Below are 21,444 nucleotides of genomic sequence, written 5' to 3' on the forward strand. Positions count from 1 at the left end.
TTAAGAAATGACAATATTTAGTAGAATAAAATAAGGCTTTCAATAGAAAAGGTATACTATTGCTAAAAAGGAATCTTTGAAATGATTCTGACAAATTTTTTGCTTTAAATATTTCAACCTGTCCTCTGGCAGACAGATTCCTTTCTTTAGTAAAGCAAAGATTCCTTAAATCAATTAATTAAACTATGCATTCTTTTTCTAAATTTGCCTTTCTCTTCTAATGCCCTCCCTGCTCCAATTCTGAAAAAAAGTACCCAGAAATTAAACACAAGGAAACTCAAAGAGCCAAGGCAAGCCAGCCCAAGAGTAGCAGGCTCCCTCCTGCAGTGGCCAAAGTCTGGGCACTGGGGTCTCCACACAGAGCCTGGTAGTAAAAGCTGGTGGAGCATAAGATAGTTCTAGAAGCTAGCAGCAACCGGCCCAGAGGGGCTTTCTGCACAGGGGCAACCCTAACAGGGTCAGGCTGGGTAAGAAGTGTTGTTTGTTGGTCTTGTCAAAGAGCTCCTTCCCACAGACAACCAGGAACTGGGCTCCATGTGCCCTGTAGGAGGCCAAGCCTAAGGCCCTGGCTCTGGACAAGGCACCCAGGCAGTGGAAAGCAGCCCCTGGGCCGGCCATGGTTATGGATGGTCACATGCCATAAGCATTCTTAATTTCTATCATTTATAGGTTCAAAGACTGGGTTTCTAGTTATCCCTACTTTGCGCAAGGCTTGTATAGAGGGAAATCTTCAGCAACTCCTTCATTAGTTATATTACCTGTTTTAAAATGTATCTTTTTAAAGTTACTTTTTATAGGACAGGTGCTGTGTGGTTTACCTTTAATCTTGTGACAACCCCATAAGGTAGGGTTATTGAAACTGAGGCTCAGAGAACTAAAGTGATCTGCTTAAATTCATATAGCCAGGAAGTGGAAAAGTTGAGATTCAAACTGTCTGACTGACTTCAAACACTGTGTTCTTCACTACAAATTACACTGTCTTACTTAATAATGCATATTCAGTGACTTAATCAACTAGTGTTTCCTCTAATCCTCTGATTTTTTTCCATATTCATGAGAGAAAACATTTTAGTTAGATGTAATTTTAATCAAATTTCTGCATTGATGACATGGAATATGCAGTGTTTGATTGGTGGATGAGGGGGCCTGAGAGTCAGGCCATGGTGCCCTATGAAGGAACAGGTGACATAAAATTTATTTAGGAGAGGAGCTACTTGGTATATTCCTAAAGGCTTGAGATCAGAGAGGGAGGAAAGTGTTGATAAGGAAGGCACTGGGCAAAAAGGAAAGAAGGTAGGGAGTGGCCACCCAAAACCATAGCAAGAGGGCAAGTAGTATCAATGTCTTACCTCAGTTCATGGAAAATTCCTATAAGTCGTCAGCATGGGATATAGAGTATTGTGCTAGCTCTCACCCACCCTGCAAACTGATTGTCACCATCCTCTAAATTAGTGATCTAGATTTCTATGAACTCACTTCCAGGTCTCTCTTCCAAATATAGGCTGGTATGTCTCCTGATAGACTTTTCCAAGATGGTATGACCAGCAGTTAAAAGGAGAGACAAGTCCGGGCCACTGTGACCACCATAATAATCAAATCCCTTCTACTTAAAGGACTCTTTTTGGGTAGTGTTGGAACTCAGCCTGGAGAAACAACAGTCACCCCATTGTTACTGGTATAAATAATATTCTATAGCTATAATTTATTTTAAAATAAAAATGAATGATAACATGAAATCCCTAAATTACAAATGCAAAAAGAGGAAAATAACATCTTGAATGGCAAAATACCTCACTTTCAACTTTCAAAGCCTTCTGCACAGTATTAAGATCAGATGTCAATTGCTTTTTCCTTTCTCTCTCTTCTGACAACTCACTTTCAAATAGTTCAATTTTTTCTTGACTCATTTTCAATATCTGCAAAAAGTATTTTACATAATCAATTCTATATACAATAATCATATATACTATAAGTTCTGATAATACTTTTCTGCCTAAACAATTATAAAGTCATCTAGGGGAGAGACAAACCTGGGAAAAAATAGTTCATGGTACCATAGCTCATAAGATAGGTTTTCCTCTCTAAGCCTGTTTTCTCAACTGTAAAATGGAACTAATACTTGTCCTGTGTACATTATAGCCATCAGAGTAGGAGTCAAATGTGATTTTGAAAGTATTCTGTAAGTTTTAAGCACCTACCAAATATAAGGAATTTTTATTTTATTCGGTAAGAATTTTATCTTACCAAATTGATGATAATAATAATAATTTCAAAAATAATGAGAGCAACGACTATTTTATTTATTTAGTGCTTACCATATGTCAGACATTGTAGTAAATGCTTTACATGTATTATCTAATTTTATTTCCCAGTACCCCTATGAGATTAGAACTATTATTGTATTCTTTTTTAGAGAGAACATAAGTGAGGCTCAGATAGATTAGGTAATTTGTGCAAGGTCACACAGTCAGGACTGGGATTCAAACCAAGGCTAATTTATAAGCCCTTGCTCTTATTTTTATTTTATTTAAAAACAACTGAGGTATAATTGACATAGCACATTATATTAGTCTCAGGTGTACTACTACATAATGATTCAATATTTGTATATTTTGCAAAATGATCACCACAATAGTTCAGTTAACATCCATCATCACACATAGTTGTGACTTTTCCCCTACTTTCAAATATGTAATACAATCTTATTAATTACAGTCACCATGCTGTACATTATATCCCCATGACATTCATTTTATAACTGGAAATTCGTACTTTTTGATTTCCTTCATCCATTTCACCCACTCCCAACCCCTTGCTTCAGGCAACAACCAATCTATTCTCTACATCCATGATTTTTTGTAATTTTTTTTTTTAAGATTCCACATGTGAGATCATATGGTATTTATCTCTTTCTGTCTGACTTATTTCATTTAGCATAATTCCCTCAAATTCTGCATGTTCCTCAATTCTGCATGTTGTTGCAAATGGCAAGATTTCAGTATTTTTTAATGGCTGAATAATATTTCATTGTGTACATATACCACATTTTCTTTTTCCATTCATCCCTTGATGGACACTTGGGGTGTTTCCATGTATTTATTATTGTAAATAATGCTGGAATGAACGTGGGGGTGCATATCTTTTCAAATTAGTGATTTTGTTTTCTTTGGATAAATACCCAGAAGTGGAATTGCTGGATCATATGGTAGTTCTTTTTTAATTTTTTGAGAAATCTCCATAATGTGCTGCACCAATCTCCATAGTGGCTGCACCAATTTACATCTCCACCAACAGTGCACAAGGGTTTCCTTTTCTCTACATCTTCACCAGCACTTGTTATTTCATGTCTTTTTGATAACAGCCGTTCTAACAGGTGTGAGGTGATATCTCATTGTGGTTTTGATTTGCATTTCCCCGATGACTGGTGATATTGAACATCTTTTCATGTGCCTGTTGGCCATCTGTATGTCTTCTTTGGGAAAATGTCTATTCAGACTCTTGGCCCATTTTTTAAACAAGTTTTTTTTTGCTATTGAGTTGTATGAGTTCTTCATATATTTTGGATATTAACCCCTTCTCAGATATATGATTGGCAAATATTTTCTCCCATTTGGTAGATTGTCTTTTCATTTTATTGATACTTTCCTTTGTTGTGCAGAAGCTTCTTAGTTTGACATAGTCCCACTTGTTTATTTTTGGTGCAAAAAATCATCACCAAGACTGATGTCAAGGAGCCTACCACCTGTTTTCTTCTAGGAGTTTTATGACTTTAGGACCTACATTCAAGTCTTTAATCCATCTTGAGTTAATTTTTGTGTATGATGTAATATAGTGCTCCAGTTTCATTCTCTTGCATATAGCTGTCCAGTTTTTCCAGCACCACTTATTGACGAGACCGTCCTCTCCCCATTGTATACTCTTGGCTCCTTTCATAAATTAATTGACCATATACGTGTGGATTTACTTCTGGGCTCTCTGTTCTGTTCCACTGATCTATATGTCTGTTTTTATGCCAATACAATAGTGTTTTGATTAGTACAGCTTTTAAGATAGTTTGAAATCAGGGAGCATATGCCTCCAGCTTTGTTGTTCTTTCTCAAGATTGCTTTGGCTATTCAGGGTCTTTTGTGGTTCCAGACAAATTTGAGGACTATTTGTTCTATTTCTGTGAAAAATGCCATTGGGAATTGTGATAGGGATTGTACTGAATCTGCACATTGCTTTGGATAGTATGGACATTTTCACAATATTAATTCTTCCAATCCATGAGCATGGAATATCTTACCATTTATTTGTGTCTTCTTCATTTCTTTCATCAATGTTTTATAGTTTTCAGTGTATAGGTCTTACACCTCTTTGGGTAAATTTATTCCTAGGTATTTTATTCTTTTTGATGCAGTTGTATATGTGATTGTTTTCTTTATTTCTCTTTCTGATATTTGTTATTTGTTTGTTATTATGCAATAGATTTTTGTGTATTGATTTTGTACGCAACTTTATTGGATTTATTTACTAGTTCTAACAGTTTTTTGTTTTAGTCTTTAAGGTTTTCTGTGTATAATATCATGCCATCTGCAAATAGTGACAGTTTTACTTCTTCCTTTCCAATTTGGATGCCTTTTATTTCTTTTTCTTCTCTGATTGCTCTGGCTAGGACTTCCAATACTACATTGAATAAAAGTGGCAAGACTGGGCATCCTTGCCTTATTCCTGATTTTAGAGAAGAAGCTTTCAGCTTTTCACTGTTGAGTATGATGTAAGCTGTGGTCTTATCATATATGGCATTTATTATGTTGAGGTACATTCCCTCTATACCCACTTTGTTGAGAGTTTTTATCATAAATGGATGTTGAATATTTTCAAAAGCTTTTTCTGCATCTATTGATGCATAGTATAATTTTTATCCCTCATTTTGTTAATGTGTTGTATCACACTGATTGATTTACAGCTGTTGAACCATCCTTGCAGCCTTGGAATGAATCCTACTTGGTGATGGTGTATGATCCTTTTAATGTATTGTTGAATTTGGTTTGCTAATATTTTGTTGAGGATTTTTGCATCTATGTTCATCAGGGGAATTGGCCTGCAATTTTCTTTTCTTGTGGTTCCTTGTTTGGTTTTGGTAACAGGGTAATGCTGGCTTCATAAAATGAATTTGAAGGTGTTCCCTCCTATTTTTTGGAAGGGTTTGAGAAAGATTGGTATTAATACTTCTTAGAATGTTTGGTAGAATTCACCAATGAAACTGTCTAGCTGTTACTTTTATTTATTTTTTATTTATTTTTATTTAAAAATATTCATTTATTTATTTATTTATATTTACTTATTTTGGCTGTGCCGGGTCTTAGTTGCGGTACACAGGATCCTTAGTTGCAGCATGCGGACTCTTAGTTACGACATGCAGACTTCTTAGTTGCAGCATGCAGACTCTTATTTACAGCATACATGTGGGATCTAGTTCCCTGACCAGGGATCGAACCCAGGCCTCCTGCACTGGGAGCATGGAGTCTTACCCACTGGACCACCAGGGAAGTCCCTAGCCCTTACTTTTAATATCTACTTCATTCAGAATTGCCAAAGTGTATTTTCTTTTGTGTAGAAAAACCTATTAGGAACTTAATTTGAGGTCAAAATGCAGCCTAGAGTGAGAATCGAGAGAATTTTCTTAATATTGCCATGAAGCTGCAGAATCTTCTCCACTGGCAGAGCAAACCTGTCAAGTGAACTAACTGCATATTTGGATTGGCCAGTCAGGGAGCAGTATGAACTTGACAAGTCCATACTCTCTAACTTAGGAATTGCGTAATGATATGTCGGAAAAGAGTCCTAGCAGATCTGTCCTACTATTTAGCAACAGTGGGACCCTGAGCCAGTTACCTAACTTTTCTTAGTCTCAGTTTCCTCCTCTGAAAAATAGGGATAATGATGGGCACCTCGATTGTACAAAGTATATGTAAATGGCAGTTTATATTATTATTAGATTGTTCTGAATTTTCACATTTACTCTTTAGTTGGATAACACCTTTAAATCATCCTTACAATTTCAACATACTAGTTTATCCTAAATACATTTTTAATGGGCTCCTTCCTGAATGACTAACCCTGGAAGGTTTTCTGTAACCACTGATCACAATCATAGGATGTAGATCTACCATACATTTTGTCTATTTTCAGTAATTCTTAAGCAACCTTATGGAGTCTGCCTCATCTGTATTAGAAAATGTAACTGAAAATGATCTTTTTATTTCTTACCTCATTCAAATCTTGTACTTTCACTGTCTCTTGACCTTTCATACTGGTTTCTCGTCTGTCTTCCTATATTACTGATAATTCAGGCTCTAAGAGGGAAATCTTAATCCAAATAAACCATCAGTTAAAATACATACGCGGGCTTCCCTGGTGGCGCAGTGGTTGGGAGTCCGCCTGCCGATGCAGGGGACACGGGTTCGTGCCCCGGTCCAGGAGTATCCCACATGCCGCGGAGCAGCTGGGCCCGTGAGCCATGGCCGCTGAACCTGCGCGTCCAGAGCCTGTGCTCCACAACGGGAGAGGCCACGGCAGTGAGAGGCCCGCGTACCGCAAAAAAAAAACCACACAGAAAACAAAAAAACCACATATGCATATGTGTTATTTTTAAAAAATACTGAAAAGATAAGCTACATTTCTTAAGTGTCTTTTCCAGAGGCTACACCCCTGAAATCTCCCTTACCAACAAGTTTTACCTTTTTTCTGGTCTTGGATCCTTTGAAGAGTTGCTTTATTATATATTTGAGCCCTTGCTCTGTTTGCAACTTAAAAGGGAACAAGTACTATTAGAGAAACATACTAGAGAATCCTGATGATTCTGAATTAATCAAGCTGATAATTTACCTTATTTTTTTTAACTTTACGAAAGTAATTTGTTATTGTTGATTGGCCCAGTAACAAATGCAAAGGAGGTTTATGAGTATTTAGATGTAATTCAGAAACAGAAGACACCAACATTGATATCACTTATTACTTTTATTCAGAATTAGGTTTCAAAAGAAACTTCAATTTGAAGTTTTAAATTTAATTCAGAGATAAAAATATTCCTTTACTTAGGCTGAAGAAAGGAAAGAGTTGATTCACCAAAGATTTTTATCTAACTAAATTTGGGGGAAAGTATTCTGGAGTTTACCTATATTTCTAGGTTCATAACTTACTGCTAGATGTGTATTTAACCTACAGATTAAAAAAATAAATTCATTAGTTTAGTAAAGCTGGTTATCAATAATTTACCTTTCTTGTGTTTAATATCAATGAAACAGAAATAGCAATCCCAAATTGATGAGTTAGAAAAAATGGGGAATGCTACTGGAAAAACAGATGCTAAAACCCAAGTGTAACTTTTATACATCCTCCTGTCCAGCGGTATGGACAAAACACCTACTTAAAAATCATGTTGACTTAGTAGCAGTGCACAAGGATATAGGGAAGGATATATCTTTTCCCCAGATCAGCTTCTCCCTCTGCATTAGCTGCCGTCTGCACTGGCAAACGTTTCTGCACATCCACACATGACATGCTACTTAGTCCCACCCTTACCACCTGTGATTTCCCAGTGCCAAGTGCAGGAAATGTTTCAACTCTTAAAAATGAAAACTCCCCCCATTTCTTTTGTGTTTTCTCAGGACAAGAATGTCATGTATTTTAATGCTATAACTTTTAAGAGATAGATTTTCAAAAGAATATATATTTGAAATTTACCGTAATTTGTGGCACACTAAATACAGTCATGCATTTAGGCAATTTATGTACTTCATGAGACCGACGATCAAAGTTTAAAGCAGAAAAACACAGGGAAGGGGCCGCAATAATGTGAGAAATGAGCAATGGGATATACAGACCTCTAGGCAGCTGAAGGGAGCCTCCTACCTCACCTGTCAGCCAGCAGTAAGCAAAGAGGAGAACTAACGGACTTCTAGGGAATCCCATCACTGGCACAGGGTAGCCGCCGACAACTGTGGGGAACGGTGTAACAGCTCAGAATTTTCCACTTTCAGTGTTCTACTGTCTGAAAGGTGGGGGCCATCTAATACTCTGAACCAAATTGTGTCTCCCAGGCACCGTGTGACTAGAGTTACTGCCATCCCCCCATGTGCTTGTGTTGTGCTGTCCTCTCTCACAGGCACAGTCAAATGAGATGGTGGCTGCAGCCCCTGTAGAGAATAAAACACTGCCCAGTCATCACCTCCTGGTAGAGATGGTTTATGTGCTCAGTGCTGGGCATGTTGTAACCCCCATGAGTTATAATATGCTTCCCCTATGAATCCTCACGAGACTTGGTATGATGTAGAAAATGAGCTCTAGGGCCAGACAAACCTGGATCAATTCCAATTCCTGGCTCTGCCTCTTTCTTTGGTCAAGTTCTTCTATGTTCTCTCAAATATGAAATGGAATATACCTACTTACTTTGGGGAGGGCTGTTATAGGGATTGTATAAGATTATGTTTGTAAAACAAGATCATGGCATACGACCAATATTCAATATATCATGACTACTGTTATTCCTGCCAGATACCTAGCATTTCTCCCATTTTAAGCATTTTCTCTGAGAACATGCATACTAGCAGCACTAAAATGGCATATTTAATTGTAAATCTGTCTGCATATAAAAACAGGTAAACAACACAGTCATATATTGAGGAGTCTGCTTGATTTAAGGGAATAGTTTTCTAAATTATTTGTTCTTTTGAAGTCACAGGACTTCCCCCTTCCTTTTATATTCAAAAGAATTTTTTCTTTTTTAGAACATTGTTTATATTTATTTATGTATGTAGGTATGTATGTATATTTGGCTGCATTGGGGTTTCGTTGCTGCATGTGGGCTTTCTCTAGTTACGGCGAGCAGGGGCTACTTTTTGTTGCAGTGCATGGGCTTCTCATTGGGTGGCTTCTCTTGTTGCAGAGCATGGACTCTAGGTCCGCAGGCTTCAGTAGTTGTAGTGCGTGGGCTCGGCAGTTGTGGCTTGCGGGCTCTAGGGCACAGGCTCAGTAGTTGTAGCACACGGGCTTAGTTGCTCCATGGCATGTGGGATCTTCCTGGACTAGGGCTCGAACCCGTGTCCCCTGCATTGGCAGGCAGATTCTTAACCACTGCGCCACCAGGGAAGTCCTAGAAAGAATTCTTATGGGGAAACTGTCTACAGAGTGCCCTCAAGTGAAGGCTTCTTTGGTTGATGTGGAGGCAGAAGACCTAGGGACTTGCATCTGTGGAAGAGCAAGAACCCCTGAAACACAGTTTGGAAACTGCAGTGGCAAAAACATGGGTTTTGTAGTTAGTTGAAATCTGAAATCTTGACTTCCACCTTTGTGCATTTGTGATCTTGGTTTCCTCATCTGTAAAGCAAGGTGAATAATACCTACCTCTCCAAATTTCTGTTAACCCAGCAGAGTCATTGCAACATTATAGGTACTCAGATCTTAGTTTCTATCCTTTCACTTACTTTTTTTGTAGTATACAGAAAATAAAGTAGTTAGAGGTCAGGAATAATTCATGAGACACCCAAGTACCTGTCTAAAAGCTGAAGATCCATGAAAAGGAAAGCATGGCACTAGGTCAGGATCTGGAAATAAGCTCATGGGAAAGGGCTGTTACTCTTTACCTAATGGTTACAGCACTCAGTTCACTTAATTCCTCTGCTGAGAATGACCCTTTACTTAATACTTATTGTTGTCACCATCACCCAGCTGCTAAACACAATCAAGGAAGCTTGAGGTTTTTTCCTTCATGAAAGACTAAGAGAGAACTGTGAAGGCAAAAATCTATTTATAGTTACATCCTCTTTCCTCAGGAAATGACTTTAAAAAATCACTTAAGTATAACTGACTACTTATTCATCAAGTACCTTTTCTAGTTTTAAAGACTTCTACTTTAAAGAGAAGAAACACTTACTTACAATTTTCCTCGTTACCTCATTCCAGCTGGCTCTACATGCGATGAAGTAAGTGAAAGGATCAGTGAGAGTCAATATAAAGCCTTATTATTTTAGAAATCCACACATATTTCAAGTCTTAATGACAAGGAAAAGAAAACTGGTTTCTATCACAGCCTACAGGATTGAGATTAGACACAGAAAAAAATTTCTGATACTTAATATTAAACATTAGGGAGAAAAACTGTATTATCTTCTTTTCTGAACATCTTTTAAAATAAGATAGATGCTCATTTATTTAGAATGTCATAGACAACATCTATCATAGAGGGAGGTAGATTAACCAGTTATTCTACAAGGATCTTCTCTGTTGTCAAGAATGCTATGATACAAAGGGCCACAAGGTGTCATATCTCCCTTCAAGAAGGAACTTGCCACATTCTTCTCAGGCAGCCTCCAGTGAATGACTGAGCATGGTGAGGATATTAAAGCCTGGTCATTTCTGGTCAGTGCGGATCCTCTACAGGTTATCATTGTGCCAAAGCCCTTGCTGGCCTGGCTGAGACTTCTCAGAGCTGCAGTACAGTCTGAGGCTCTTCTTATCCAATCTTCCTTCCTTCTCTCTCTTCTTTAACAGATGCCAGGACTGCATCATGACCTGTAGGTTTTGCCCATGTCTACTCCTTTTTATCCTTCACAGGTACCAACCCAAACAACTCTCCTGCAATTCTAAGTTCATCTTGGTGCCTGATTCCCAGAGTGGCCCCCTTCAGGTGAATTTATGGACGACAGAACAAGGAATGGGCCACTATCATGGTCACCATCAAAAACAAAAGAAAATGATGTTTGATTAAAGACGTAAATATAAATACCCAAGAAGCTCAGTGAACTGCAAGAAGGATAAGCTCAAAGAGACCCACAATGAGGCACAGTATAATCAAACTATTTGAAAGACAAAGAAAGAAATAATCTTGAAAGCAGCAAGAGAGAAGTGATGTCACATACAGGGAATCTTCAATAAGATTACCAGCAGGTTTCTCATCAGAAACTTTGGAGGCCAGAAGGCAGTGGGCAGATATAGCCAAAATGCTAAAAGAAAAAAAACCTGTCAACCAAGAATCCTATATCCAGCAAAACTGTCCTTTCAGGAGTGAGGAAGAAATTAAGACATTCAAGATCAACAAAAGCTGAGGGAGTTTGTTACCAAACTCATAGACTTGCCCTATGAGAAATCCTAAAGGGACTCCTGCATGGTGAAATCAAAGGACACTAAACAGTAACTCAAAGCCATATGAATAGATAAAGATCTCAGTAAAGGTAAATACATGAGCAATTATAAAAGCTAGCATTATTGTAACTATGGTTTGAAACTCCATTTTTTGTTTTCTACATGATTTAAAAGACTAATACATTGTTTTAAAACTATTATTAGTCTAAAAGCTAGTACCACTGTAACTTTGGTTTCTAATTCCACATTTTGGTTTCTGCATAGTTTAAGAAACTAATGCATTTAAAAAAAGCAATCATTAGTTCATGTTTCTGGACACACAAGATACAGAGATGTAATTTTGTGACATCAATAACTGAAAAGGATGGGGGCAGAGCTGTAAATATGCAGAGTTTTTGCATATTATTGAAGCTAAATTGGCATAAATTCAAATTAGGGTGTTATAACCTTAGCATGTTAAATGTAATCCCTATGGTAACCACAAAGAAACCAGTTATAGAATATACTCAAAATGAAATGAAAAGGGACTTAAAGTGTTTCATTACAAAAATATCAACTACATACAAGAGAGACAGTAATGCAGGAAATGGAGGACAAAAAGCTATAAGGTACATAGAAACAAATGGCAAAAAGACAGAAGTAAGTCTTACTTTAATAAGTACTTTAAATATAAAGGGATTAGTTTCTCCAATCAAAAGACAGAGATTGGCAGAATGGATAAAAACAAAATATGATTCAACTACATATTGTCTATAAGAGATTCACTTTAGATCCAAAGACACAAAGAGGTTAAAAGTCAAAGGATGAAAAAAATTTTCCATGCTGATAGTAACCAAAAGAGAGCAGGGTTGGCGAAACTAAAATTAGATGAAATAGACTCTATTTTTTAAAAACTTCTTTTGGCCATACCCCATGGCATGTGGGATCTTAGTGTCCCGACCAGGGATCAAACCTGTGCCACCTGGGTTGGAAGTGCAGAGTCTTAACCACTGGACCACGATGGAAGTCCCAGACTTTAAATCAAAAAGGTTACAAGTGACAAAGAAGGACATTATATTTTAATAAATACTTCAATACAGCAACAAGATATAAAAATTATAAATATTTATGTACCTAATAACCAACCAAAATGTAAAAATTGGGAGATAAAAAGAAGAAATAAACATTCCTACAATAAGAGTTGGAGACTTCAATACCTTGCTCTCAATAATGGATAAAACAACCAGATATGAGATAAGTAAGGAAGCAGAGGACTTGAGCAACACAATAATTCAATGAGATCTAACAGACAGGGGACTTCCCTGGTGATCCAGTGGGTAAGACTCCATGCTCCCAATGCAGGGGGCCCGGGTTCGATCCCTGGTCGGGGAATTAGATCCTACGTGCATGCCACAACTAAGAAGTTCACATGCTGCAACTAAAAGATCCCACATGCCACAATGAAAGATCCTGCATGCCCCAACAAAGATCCCGTGTGCCCCAACAAAGACCTGGTGAAGCCAAAATAAATAAATAAATTTAAAAAAGATCTAACAGACATATATAGGTCTACTCAACAACGTTATAATACTCAATCTTCTGAAGTGCACACAGGACATTCTCCAGGATAGACCATATCTTAGGCCACAAACTAAGTCTTAATGTGTTTAAAAAAGAGGTATCATAAAAGCATCTTTTCCAACTACAGTATGGTGGAGTTAGTTCTCCAGAGAAGATATACAGACTGCCAACAAACACATGAAAGAATGCTCAACATCATTAATCATTAGAGAAATGCAAATCAAAACTACAATGAGATATCATCTCACACCAGTCAGAATGGCCATCATCAAAAAATCTAGAAACAATAAATGCTGGAGAGGGTGTGGAGAAAAGGGAACACTCTTGCACTGCTGGTGGGAATGTGAATTGGTATAGCCACTATGGAGAACAGTATGGAGGTTCCTTAAAAGACTACAAATAGAACTACTATATGACCCAGCAATCCCACTTCTGGGCATATACCCTGAGAAAACCATAATTCAAAAAGAGTCATGTACCAAAATGTTCATTGCAGCTCTATTTACAATAGCCCGGAGATGGAAACAACCTAAGTGTCTATCGTTGGATGAATGGATAAAGAAGATGTGGCACATATATACAATGGAATATTACTCAGCCATAAAAAGAAACGAAATTGAGCTATTTGTAGTGAGGTGGATGGACCTAGAGTCTGTCATACAGAGTGAAGTAAGTCAGAAAGAGAAAGACAAATACTGTATGCTAACACATATATATGGAATTGAAGAAAAAAAATGTCATGAAGAACCTAGGGGTAAGACAGGAATAAAGACACAGACCTACTAGAGAATGGACTTGAGGATATGGGGAGGGGGAAGGGTAAGCTGTGACAAAGTGAGAGAGTGGCATGGACATATATACACTACCAAACGTAAAATAGATAGCTAGTGGGAAGCAGCCGCATAGCACAGGGAGATCAGCTCCGTGCTTTGTGACCACCTGGATGGGTGGGATAGGGAGGGTGGGAGGGAGGGAGATGCAAGAGGGAGGAGATATGGGAACATATGTATATGTATAACTGATTCACTTTGTTATAAAGCAGAAACTAACACACCATTGTAAAGCAATTATACTCCAATAAAGATGTAAAAAAAAAAAGAAATTAATAACAGAAGGAAAACTGGAAAATTCACATATTTGTGGAGATTTAAATGACATGCTCTTAATCAACCAATGGATCAAAGAAGAAACCATAATAGAAATAAAGAAATACTTAGAGATGAATGAAAATGAAAGCACAACATACTAAAACATACGGGATGCAATGAAAGCAGTACTAAGGGGGAATTTTATAGCTACAGACACTTATATTAAAGAACAAGAGTGACTTCAAATCAACAACCTAACTTTACAATTTAAGAAACTAGAAAAAGGACAACACACTACATGCAAAGGTAGCAAATAGAAACAATAAAGGTTAGAGCAGAGATAAACAAAACAGAGAACAGAAAAACCTAGAAAATCAGTGAAACCAAAAGTTTGTTCTTTGAAAATATCAACATAATTGACAAACCTTTAGCTGGAATAACTAAGGAAAAAAGAGAGAAGATTCAAATTACTAAAATAAGAATTGAAAGTGGGGACATTACTACTGATTCTACAGAAATAAAAAGGATTATAAGAGAGTACTCTGAACAACTGTACATCAACAAACTGTATAACCTACACGCAATGGAAAAATTCCTAGCAATACAAAACCAAAAATGACTGAATCATGAAGAAATAGAAAATTTGAATAGACCTATAACTAGCAAGGACATTGAATTAGTAATCAAAAATCTCCTATACAAAGAGAAGCCCTGGTTCTGATGGCTTTACTGGTGAATTCTACAAATTATTTGAAGAAGAACTTGAGAATCCTTCTCAAACTTTCCCCAAAACTTGAAAGGGAAGAAACACTTCCTAAGTCATCCTATGAGGGCAGCATTAACCTTATCCAAAGGCAGGCAAAGACACTACAAGAAAAGAAAACGACAGGCTACTATCCCTGATGAGCATTGATGCAAAAATCCTCAACAAAATACTAGCAAAACAAATTTAACACTGTATTAGAAAGATTATACACCATGACCAAATCAGATTTGCTCCTAGAATGCAAAGATGGTTCAACATAGGAATACTGATCAATGTAATACAACACATTAACACAATAAAGGGGAAAAAAACATAATCATCTCAACTGATGCTGCAAAAGCATTTGACAAAATTCAGTACCCTTTCATGATTAAAAAGCACTCCACAAATTAGGAATAGAAGGAAACTACCTCAACATAATAAAATATATATGAAAAAACCCACAGTGAACATGATACTCAATGGTGAAAAGATTGAAGGCTCTTCCTCTAAGATCAGGAACAAAGCAAGGATGTCTGCTTTCACCACTTCTATTCAACATAGTACTGGAATCAGCCAGAGCAATTTAGCAAGAAAAAAAAAAGGCATCCAAATTGGAAAGGAAAGAGTAAAATTATCTCTGTTTGCAGATAATCTTATGTGTAGAAAACCTTAAAGATTCCACAAACTGTTAGAAATAATAAATTAATTCAGCCAAGTAGCAGGATACAACTGCAACACACAAAAATAAGTTGCACTTCTATACACTAACAGTGAACAATCTGAAAAGGAAATTACAAAAACAGTTCCATTTATAGTAGCATCAAAAAGCATAAAATACTTAGGAATTAACTTAACCAAAGAGGCAAAAGACTTACACAATGAAAACTACAAAACACTGCTGAAAGAAATGGTAGAAGACATAAATAAAAACACATCCCATGTTCATGGATTGAAAGACTTAACAATTTATTGACTGGAGCCATATTAATATGCCAAATGTTATTGACCAGAGACGTATCAATACGTTTTTAGAGAGTGATACAATTAGCATCACCATGGAAGTTGTTAGAGCTTAAAATTGATAAAGCATTCATTATACAACTTATGATTGTCGTTATCATTCACATTTTGCTCCATTAGGTTTTTGTTCCAACCTTGTGTATATTATAAACGCAAGTTTATTACTGTAAAATTTTTGAAAATGACACATCATGAAATTCTGAGTGAAGAAGAATTTTTTGGTGAATTTTATGCAGATACTGTCTCTGATTGTCCAAGCGACATATATACTAGTGTCTCAGAAGATGATAGTTCTTCAGAATACAGTTTTGATTCAGACGATGTGAATATTAGATCAACAAAAAGACTAAAAACCTTAGTGACTGACTCTGATATGGAAAGTGACAATGAAACTCATGGTGCTGGAGGATGCTCCTTTGATTCTACAGAAGAGTGGACTGAAGACAACATTTCACAAAAATTAGAAGACTTTACAGGTGTGTCAGATGTAACTATTGAATGTAATAACCTGCAAAGTGTTAGGGAAATGAGAGAATCAATTTTTGGTAACAATTTCTTTGAGTTGGTCACTTCTCAAACAAAATTGAATCACCAACAGAATAAAAAATCATATAAAAAGTATAAGACTTTAAAATAGACTGATGTAACCAATGATGTGAAGAAGTTTCTTGGATTAATAATTTTGATGGGACCAAAAAGAAAGTCACACTGGAAAAAATATTGGTCGACTGATCCCTTACTCGAAATACCAAAGATTATGACAAGAAGAAGGTTTGAACAAAGATTATGACAAGAAGAAGGTTTGAACAAATAATGACATTTTTTCACTTTAAAGATAACTTGGAAACTCCACTTCCTGTAGACAGAATTTCAAAAGCTAAACCTCTTTTGGATTATTTTCTACCAAAATTTCAATTGATCTATATACCCAAACAAGAGCTATCACTTGAGGAGGCTATGATAAAGTGGAGAGGACGACTCAGATTCAAAACCTATAATCCCGGAAAACTTACAAAATATGGAATTTTGGTCAGGATGGTTAGAGAAAGTGAAACTGGATACATATGCAACCTTGAGATTTACATCGTTGAAGGAAAGAAACTGCAAGAAACAATATTATTGGTCCTACAACCTTATCTTGGTTCATGGCACCATATTTACCAAGACAATTATTACAACAGTGTGTCCACATCTGAAATATTGCTGAAAAATAAAACCAGAGTTTGTGGGACTATAAGAGAGAATCATGGTCTACCAAACCAATTAAAGTTGAAATCTAAAAATCTACAGAGGGGAGAAATGACATTCTTACAGAAGGGAGAAATGATTCTTCTTATATGGAAAGACAAGAGGCTAGTCTGCATGGTGGCAACTATTCATGATGCCTCCATAGCACCTACAGGAAAGGAAGACAGGAGGACTGGCCATCAGAACACTAAGCCCACTTGTACACTGGAGTATAATGAATATGTGAAAGGAGTTAATCGATCCGATCAATATCTGGCAAACCTCAAAATCCTTTGGAAAATTCGAAAATGGTATAAGAAAGTGGGTTTCTATTTGAGTAACTGCAGTTTATTCAATGCTTTTAAAATTTATTGTAGCCTCAAGGCACAGAATAAAATGACTTACAAGCAATTTTTGTTAGCCGTAGCTAGAGAATGGTCAGTAGGGTAACTGACCATTCTGGTGAATGTAGTGGTAGTCCCACCCTGGTCCCTCTTGTGGCATTTCTACAAGAGCCCCCTGCAGAGATCCACCTTGTCGACTGTCAGTTAAATAAAGGAAGATATTTTAGAGGAAATGTCCCACAGGACTAAAAAAAAAAAAAAATGCTGTCAGAAAGTGTAGAGTCTGCTTTTCCAGGGGAAAGCGCAGTGAAACACAGTGTATTTGTAATAGATCTTCTGTTCCCCTGCACAGAGGTACCTACTATATCGCCTATCACACTCTAACAAAATATGAGAATCCTTTAGTAAGACATGTACAAAGTTTCAAATAAATACATTAAGTGCAAAAAAAGTTGTTGAATCGGATGAATGGATAAAGAAGATGTGGCACATATATACAATGGAATATTACTCAGCCATAAAAAGAAACGAAATTGAGCTATTTGTAATGAGGTGGATAGACCTAGAGTCTGTCATACAGAGGGAAGTAAGTCAGAAAGAGAAAGACAAATACCGTACACTAACACATATATATGGAATTTAAGAAAAAAAAATGTCATGAAGAACCCAGGGTTTTTCAGAACCCTTCAAGCATATTTTAAAGGAAGAGGTCTTGATCTTGGAACGTTTTCAAATATTTCCTCCATGAACAAGAATCCCAGACCTCTTTCCTTCCAATCAGAACTTATTGCTTCTGCATTTGCAGATTATGAAGAACAGAAAAACTCCTTCCCCAATTACCTCAAAGTCTGAATGTTTCTTCTGAGTGCAGGTAAAACTCATCCCTTTATTTCCAGCATCTATCTAAACATACAACTCAGTCATAAAGTCATAAAGAGGTTTTAAAAAAAAAAGTTGTTGATATTTACTCAAATGTGGGTGTTTCAATATTCACTTACACAACAAATCACCAGACGCAAGCATCAGTATCTGCAAAAATCCCCCAGTCAGTAATGTGTTAATATTGTTAAGATGTTATTGCTACCCAAAGTGATCTACAGATTCAGTGCAATCTTTGCAGAAATAAAAAAAAAACCCATCCTAAAATTCATATGGAATCTCAAGGGATGACAAATAGCCAAAACTACCTTGAAAAAGAACAAAGCTGATGGACTCCCACTTCCTGATTTTAAAACTTACCACAAAGCTACAGCAGTCAAAACTGTGTTACTGGCATAAAGACAGACATATAGACCAAAGGAATAGAACACAGAGACCAGAAATAGACTTTTGCTTACATGATCAAGTGATTTTTGATAAGTGTGCCAAGACCATTCAATGGAAAAAGGACAGTCTTTTCAACAAATGATGCTGGAATAACTGGACATTCACATACCAAAGAATGAAGTTGGACCCTTATCTAACAGCATATATATAAAGTAACTCAAATTTATCAAAGCCTTAAATCTAAGACCCAAAACTCTAAAACTCATAGAAGAAAACAGGGGAAAAATTTTGCAACATTTTCTTAAATATGACGGTGATTTCTTAGATATGACATCAAAGGAACAGGCAACAAAAGAAGAAATAGACAAACTGGACTTCATGAAAACAATTTTTTTTGTGCATCAAAGGACACTTTATAGTAAATAAATAAATATTAAAAAAGGATACTTTAACAGAGTGAAAGGCAATCTATGGAATGGGAAAAATACTTGTAAGTTATATATCTGATAAAGGATTAATGTAAGTAGAACATATAGAGAATTCTTAAAACTCACCAACATAAAAACAAACAATCTGATTAAAAAATGGACAAAGGACATGAATAGATACTTCTCAAATGAAGACATATGAATGGTGAATAAACATAAAAAAATGCTCAACATCACTAATGATTATGGAAATGCAAACCAAGACCACATTGAGATACCACATCCCACACCCATTAGGATAGCTAACATCAAATAAAATATAAAATAACAAGTGTTGATGAGGATGTGGCGAAACTGGAACAATTGTGCACTGTGGGTGGGAATGTAAAGTGGTGCAGTCATTGTGGAAAATGGTATGGTGGTTCCTCGCAAAATTAAACAGAATTATGATATAATCCAGCAATTCCACATCTAGGTATATACCCAAAAGCAGCAGTCCACAACCTTTTTGGCACCAGGGACCAGTTGCATGGACGACAATTTTCCCACGGACAGGGGTCGGGGTGGATGGTTTAGGCCGTAACGTGAGCGATGGAGAGAGATGTGGAGCGGCAGATGAAGCTTTGTTCATTCGCCCACCACTCACCTCCTGCTATTCGGTCCGATTCCTAACAGACCGCGGACTGGTACTGGTCTGCAGCCCAGGGGTGGAGACCCCTGCCCAAAAGGATTGAAAACAGGGACTTGAACAGATGCCTGTATACTCATGTTCATAGTAGAATTATTCACAGTGGCTGAAACATGAAAGCAACCCAAGTATCCAAAGATAAATGAATAGATAAATAAAATGTGGTACATGCATACAATGGAATATTATCCACCCTAAAAAAGGAAGAGGATTCTGATATATGCTACAACAGAGATGAAGTTTGAAGACATTATGCTAATAAGAAATAAGAAAGTCACAAAAGGACAAATAGTATATGATTCCACTTATATGAGGTATTTAGAGTAGTCAAAATCATAGAGAAAGAAAGTAGAATGGTGGCTGCCTAGGCTGTGAGGGAAGGGCAGAATAAGGAGGTACTGTTTAATGGGTATAGAGTTTCAGTTTTGCAAGATGAAGTGAGTTCTAGAGGTGGATGGTGGTGATGGTTGAATAACAATATGAATGTGCTTAATATCACTGAACTGGATGCTTAAAAATTGTTAACATGGTAAATTATCTGTTATGTGTATTTTATTACAGTAAAAAAAATTGAAAAAAAAATAAGTAAAACAAAGACATTTGCAGACAAACAAAACCAGAGAGTTTATCACTAGCAGATCTGCACTAGAAGAAATGTTAATCATGTTCTTCAGGCTGAAAAAGTATGGAACCAGATGGAAACGTGGATCTGGACAAAGTAATGATGAGCTCTAGAAATGGCCAATCAGCATACAAAAAGACACTTAATATCATTAGTCATTCAGGAAATGCAAATCAAAACTATACTGAGGTTACAGGCTCTTTCTTGGGGCTAATGGTGGACTCCGGGAGGGCTCATGCCAAGGAGTACTTGCCAGAACTTTGGCTGCCAGTGTCCTTGGCCCTGAGATGAGCCACAATCACCCCACCACCTCTGCAGGAGACCCTCCAACATTAGCAGCTGTGTGGCTGACAGGGTCCTGGTGCTCTGGTCGGATGTCAGGCCTGAGCCTCTGAGTTGGGAGAGCAGAGGTCAGGACACTGGGCCACCAGAGGCCTCCTGGCCCCACATAATACCAGTTGGCAGAGACTCACAGAGATCTCAGTCTCAACGCTATGACCCAGCTCCACTCAACAACCAGCAAGTTCCAGTGCTGGACACCCCATGCCAAACAACTAGCAAGACAGGAACACAACCAGACCCATTAGCAGAGAGGCTGCCTAAAATCATAATAAGGCCACAAACAACCCAAAACAAACGACCAGACGTGGACCTGCCTACCAGAAAGACAAGATCCAGCCTCATCCACCAGAACACAGGCACTAGTCCCCTCCACCAGGAAGCCTACACAATCCACTGAACCAACCTTAGCCACTGGGGACAGACACCAAAAACAACGGGAACTACGAACCTGCAGCCTGCAAAAAGGAGACCCCAAACACAGTAAGATAAGCAAAATGAGGAGACAGAAAAAAACACAGCAGATGAAGTAACAAGATAAAAACCCATCAGACCTAACAAATGAAGAGGAAATAGGCAGTCTACCTGAAAAAGAATTCAGAATAATGATAGTAAAGATGATCCAAAATCTTGGAAATAGAATGGAGAAAATGCAAGAAACATGTAACAAGGACCTAGAAGAACTAAAGAGGAAACAAGCAATGATAAACAACACAATAAATGAAATTAAAAATTCTCTAGAAGGGATCAATAGCAGAATAACTGAGGCAGAAGAACGGATAAGTGACCTGGAAGATAAAATAGTGGAAATAACTACTTCAGAGAAGAATAAAGAAAAAAGAATGAAAAGAACTGAGGACAGTCTCAGAGACCTCTGAGAAAACATTAAATGCACCAACATTCGAATTATAAGGGTCCCAGAAGAAGAAGAGAAAAAGAAAGGGACTGAGAAAATATTTCAAGAGATTATAGTTGAAAACTTCCTTAATA

At 37.1% G+C, this 21,444-nt stretch overlaps 2 protein-coding genes and 1 pseudogene across 7 annotated transcripts in view; 1 reads left to right on the forward strand and 2 right to left on the reverse strand.

Moving 5' to 3' along the window:
- Positions 1-21,444, reverse strand: part of CCDC30 (coiled-coil domain containing 30) — a 169,115-nt gene that overhangs the window by 86,366 nt on the left and 61,305 nt on the right. Inside the window, exon 5 of one of the 6 annotated variants that reach the window (XM_004266716.3) lies at positions 1,791-1,916. The exons of the other annotated variants lie outside the window; for them this stretch is intronic. Coding sequence (XP_004266764.3) covers positions 1,791-1,916 — 126 coding nt within the window. The remainder of the gene's footprint in view (positions 1-1,790; positions 1,917-21,444) is intronic. 6 annotated transcript variants of the gene reach the window in all.
- On the reverse strand, positions 8-1,784 carry LOC117200136 (transmembrane protein 256-like; annotated as a pseudogene).
- LOC117200137 (uncharacterized protein C2orf66-like) lies at positions 16,203-18,683 on the forward strand. Its single transcript, XM_049699216.1, has one exon. The coding sequence runs from the start codon at positions 17,769-17,771 to the stop codon at positions 17,961-17,963; it is 195 nt and encodes a 64-aa protein (XP_049555173.1). The 5' UTR covers positions 16,203-17,768; the 3' UTR covers positions 17,964-18,683.

This window comes from Orcinus orca, chromosome 1, assembly GCF_937001465.1.
Source record: "Orcinus orca chromosome 1, mOrcOrc1.1, whole genome shotgun sequence".
NCBI lineage: Eukaryota > Metazoa > Chordata > Mammalia > Artiodactyla > Delphinidae > Orcinus > Orcinus orca.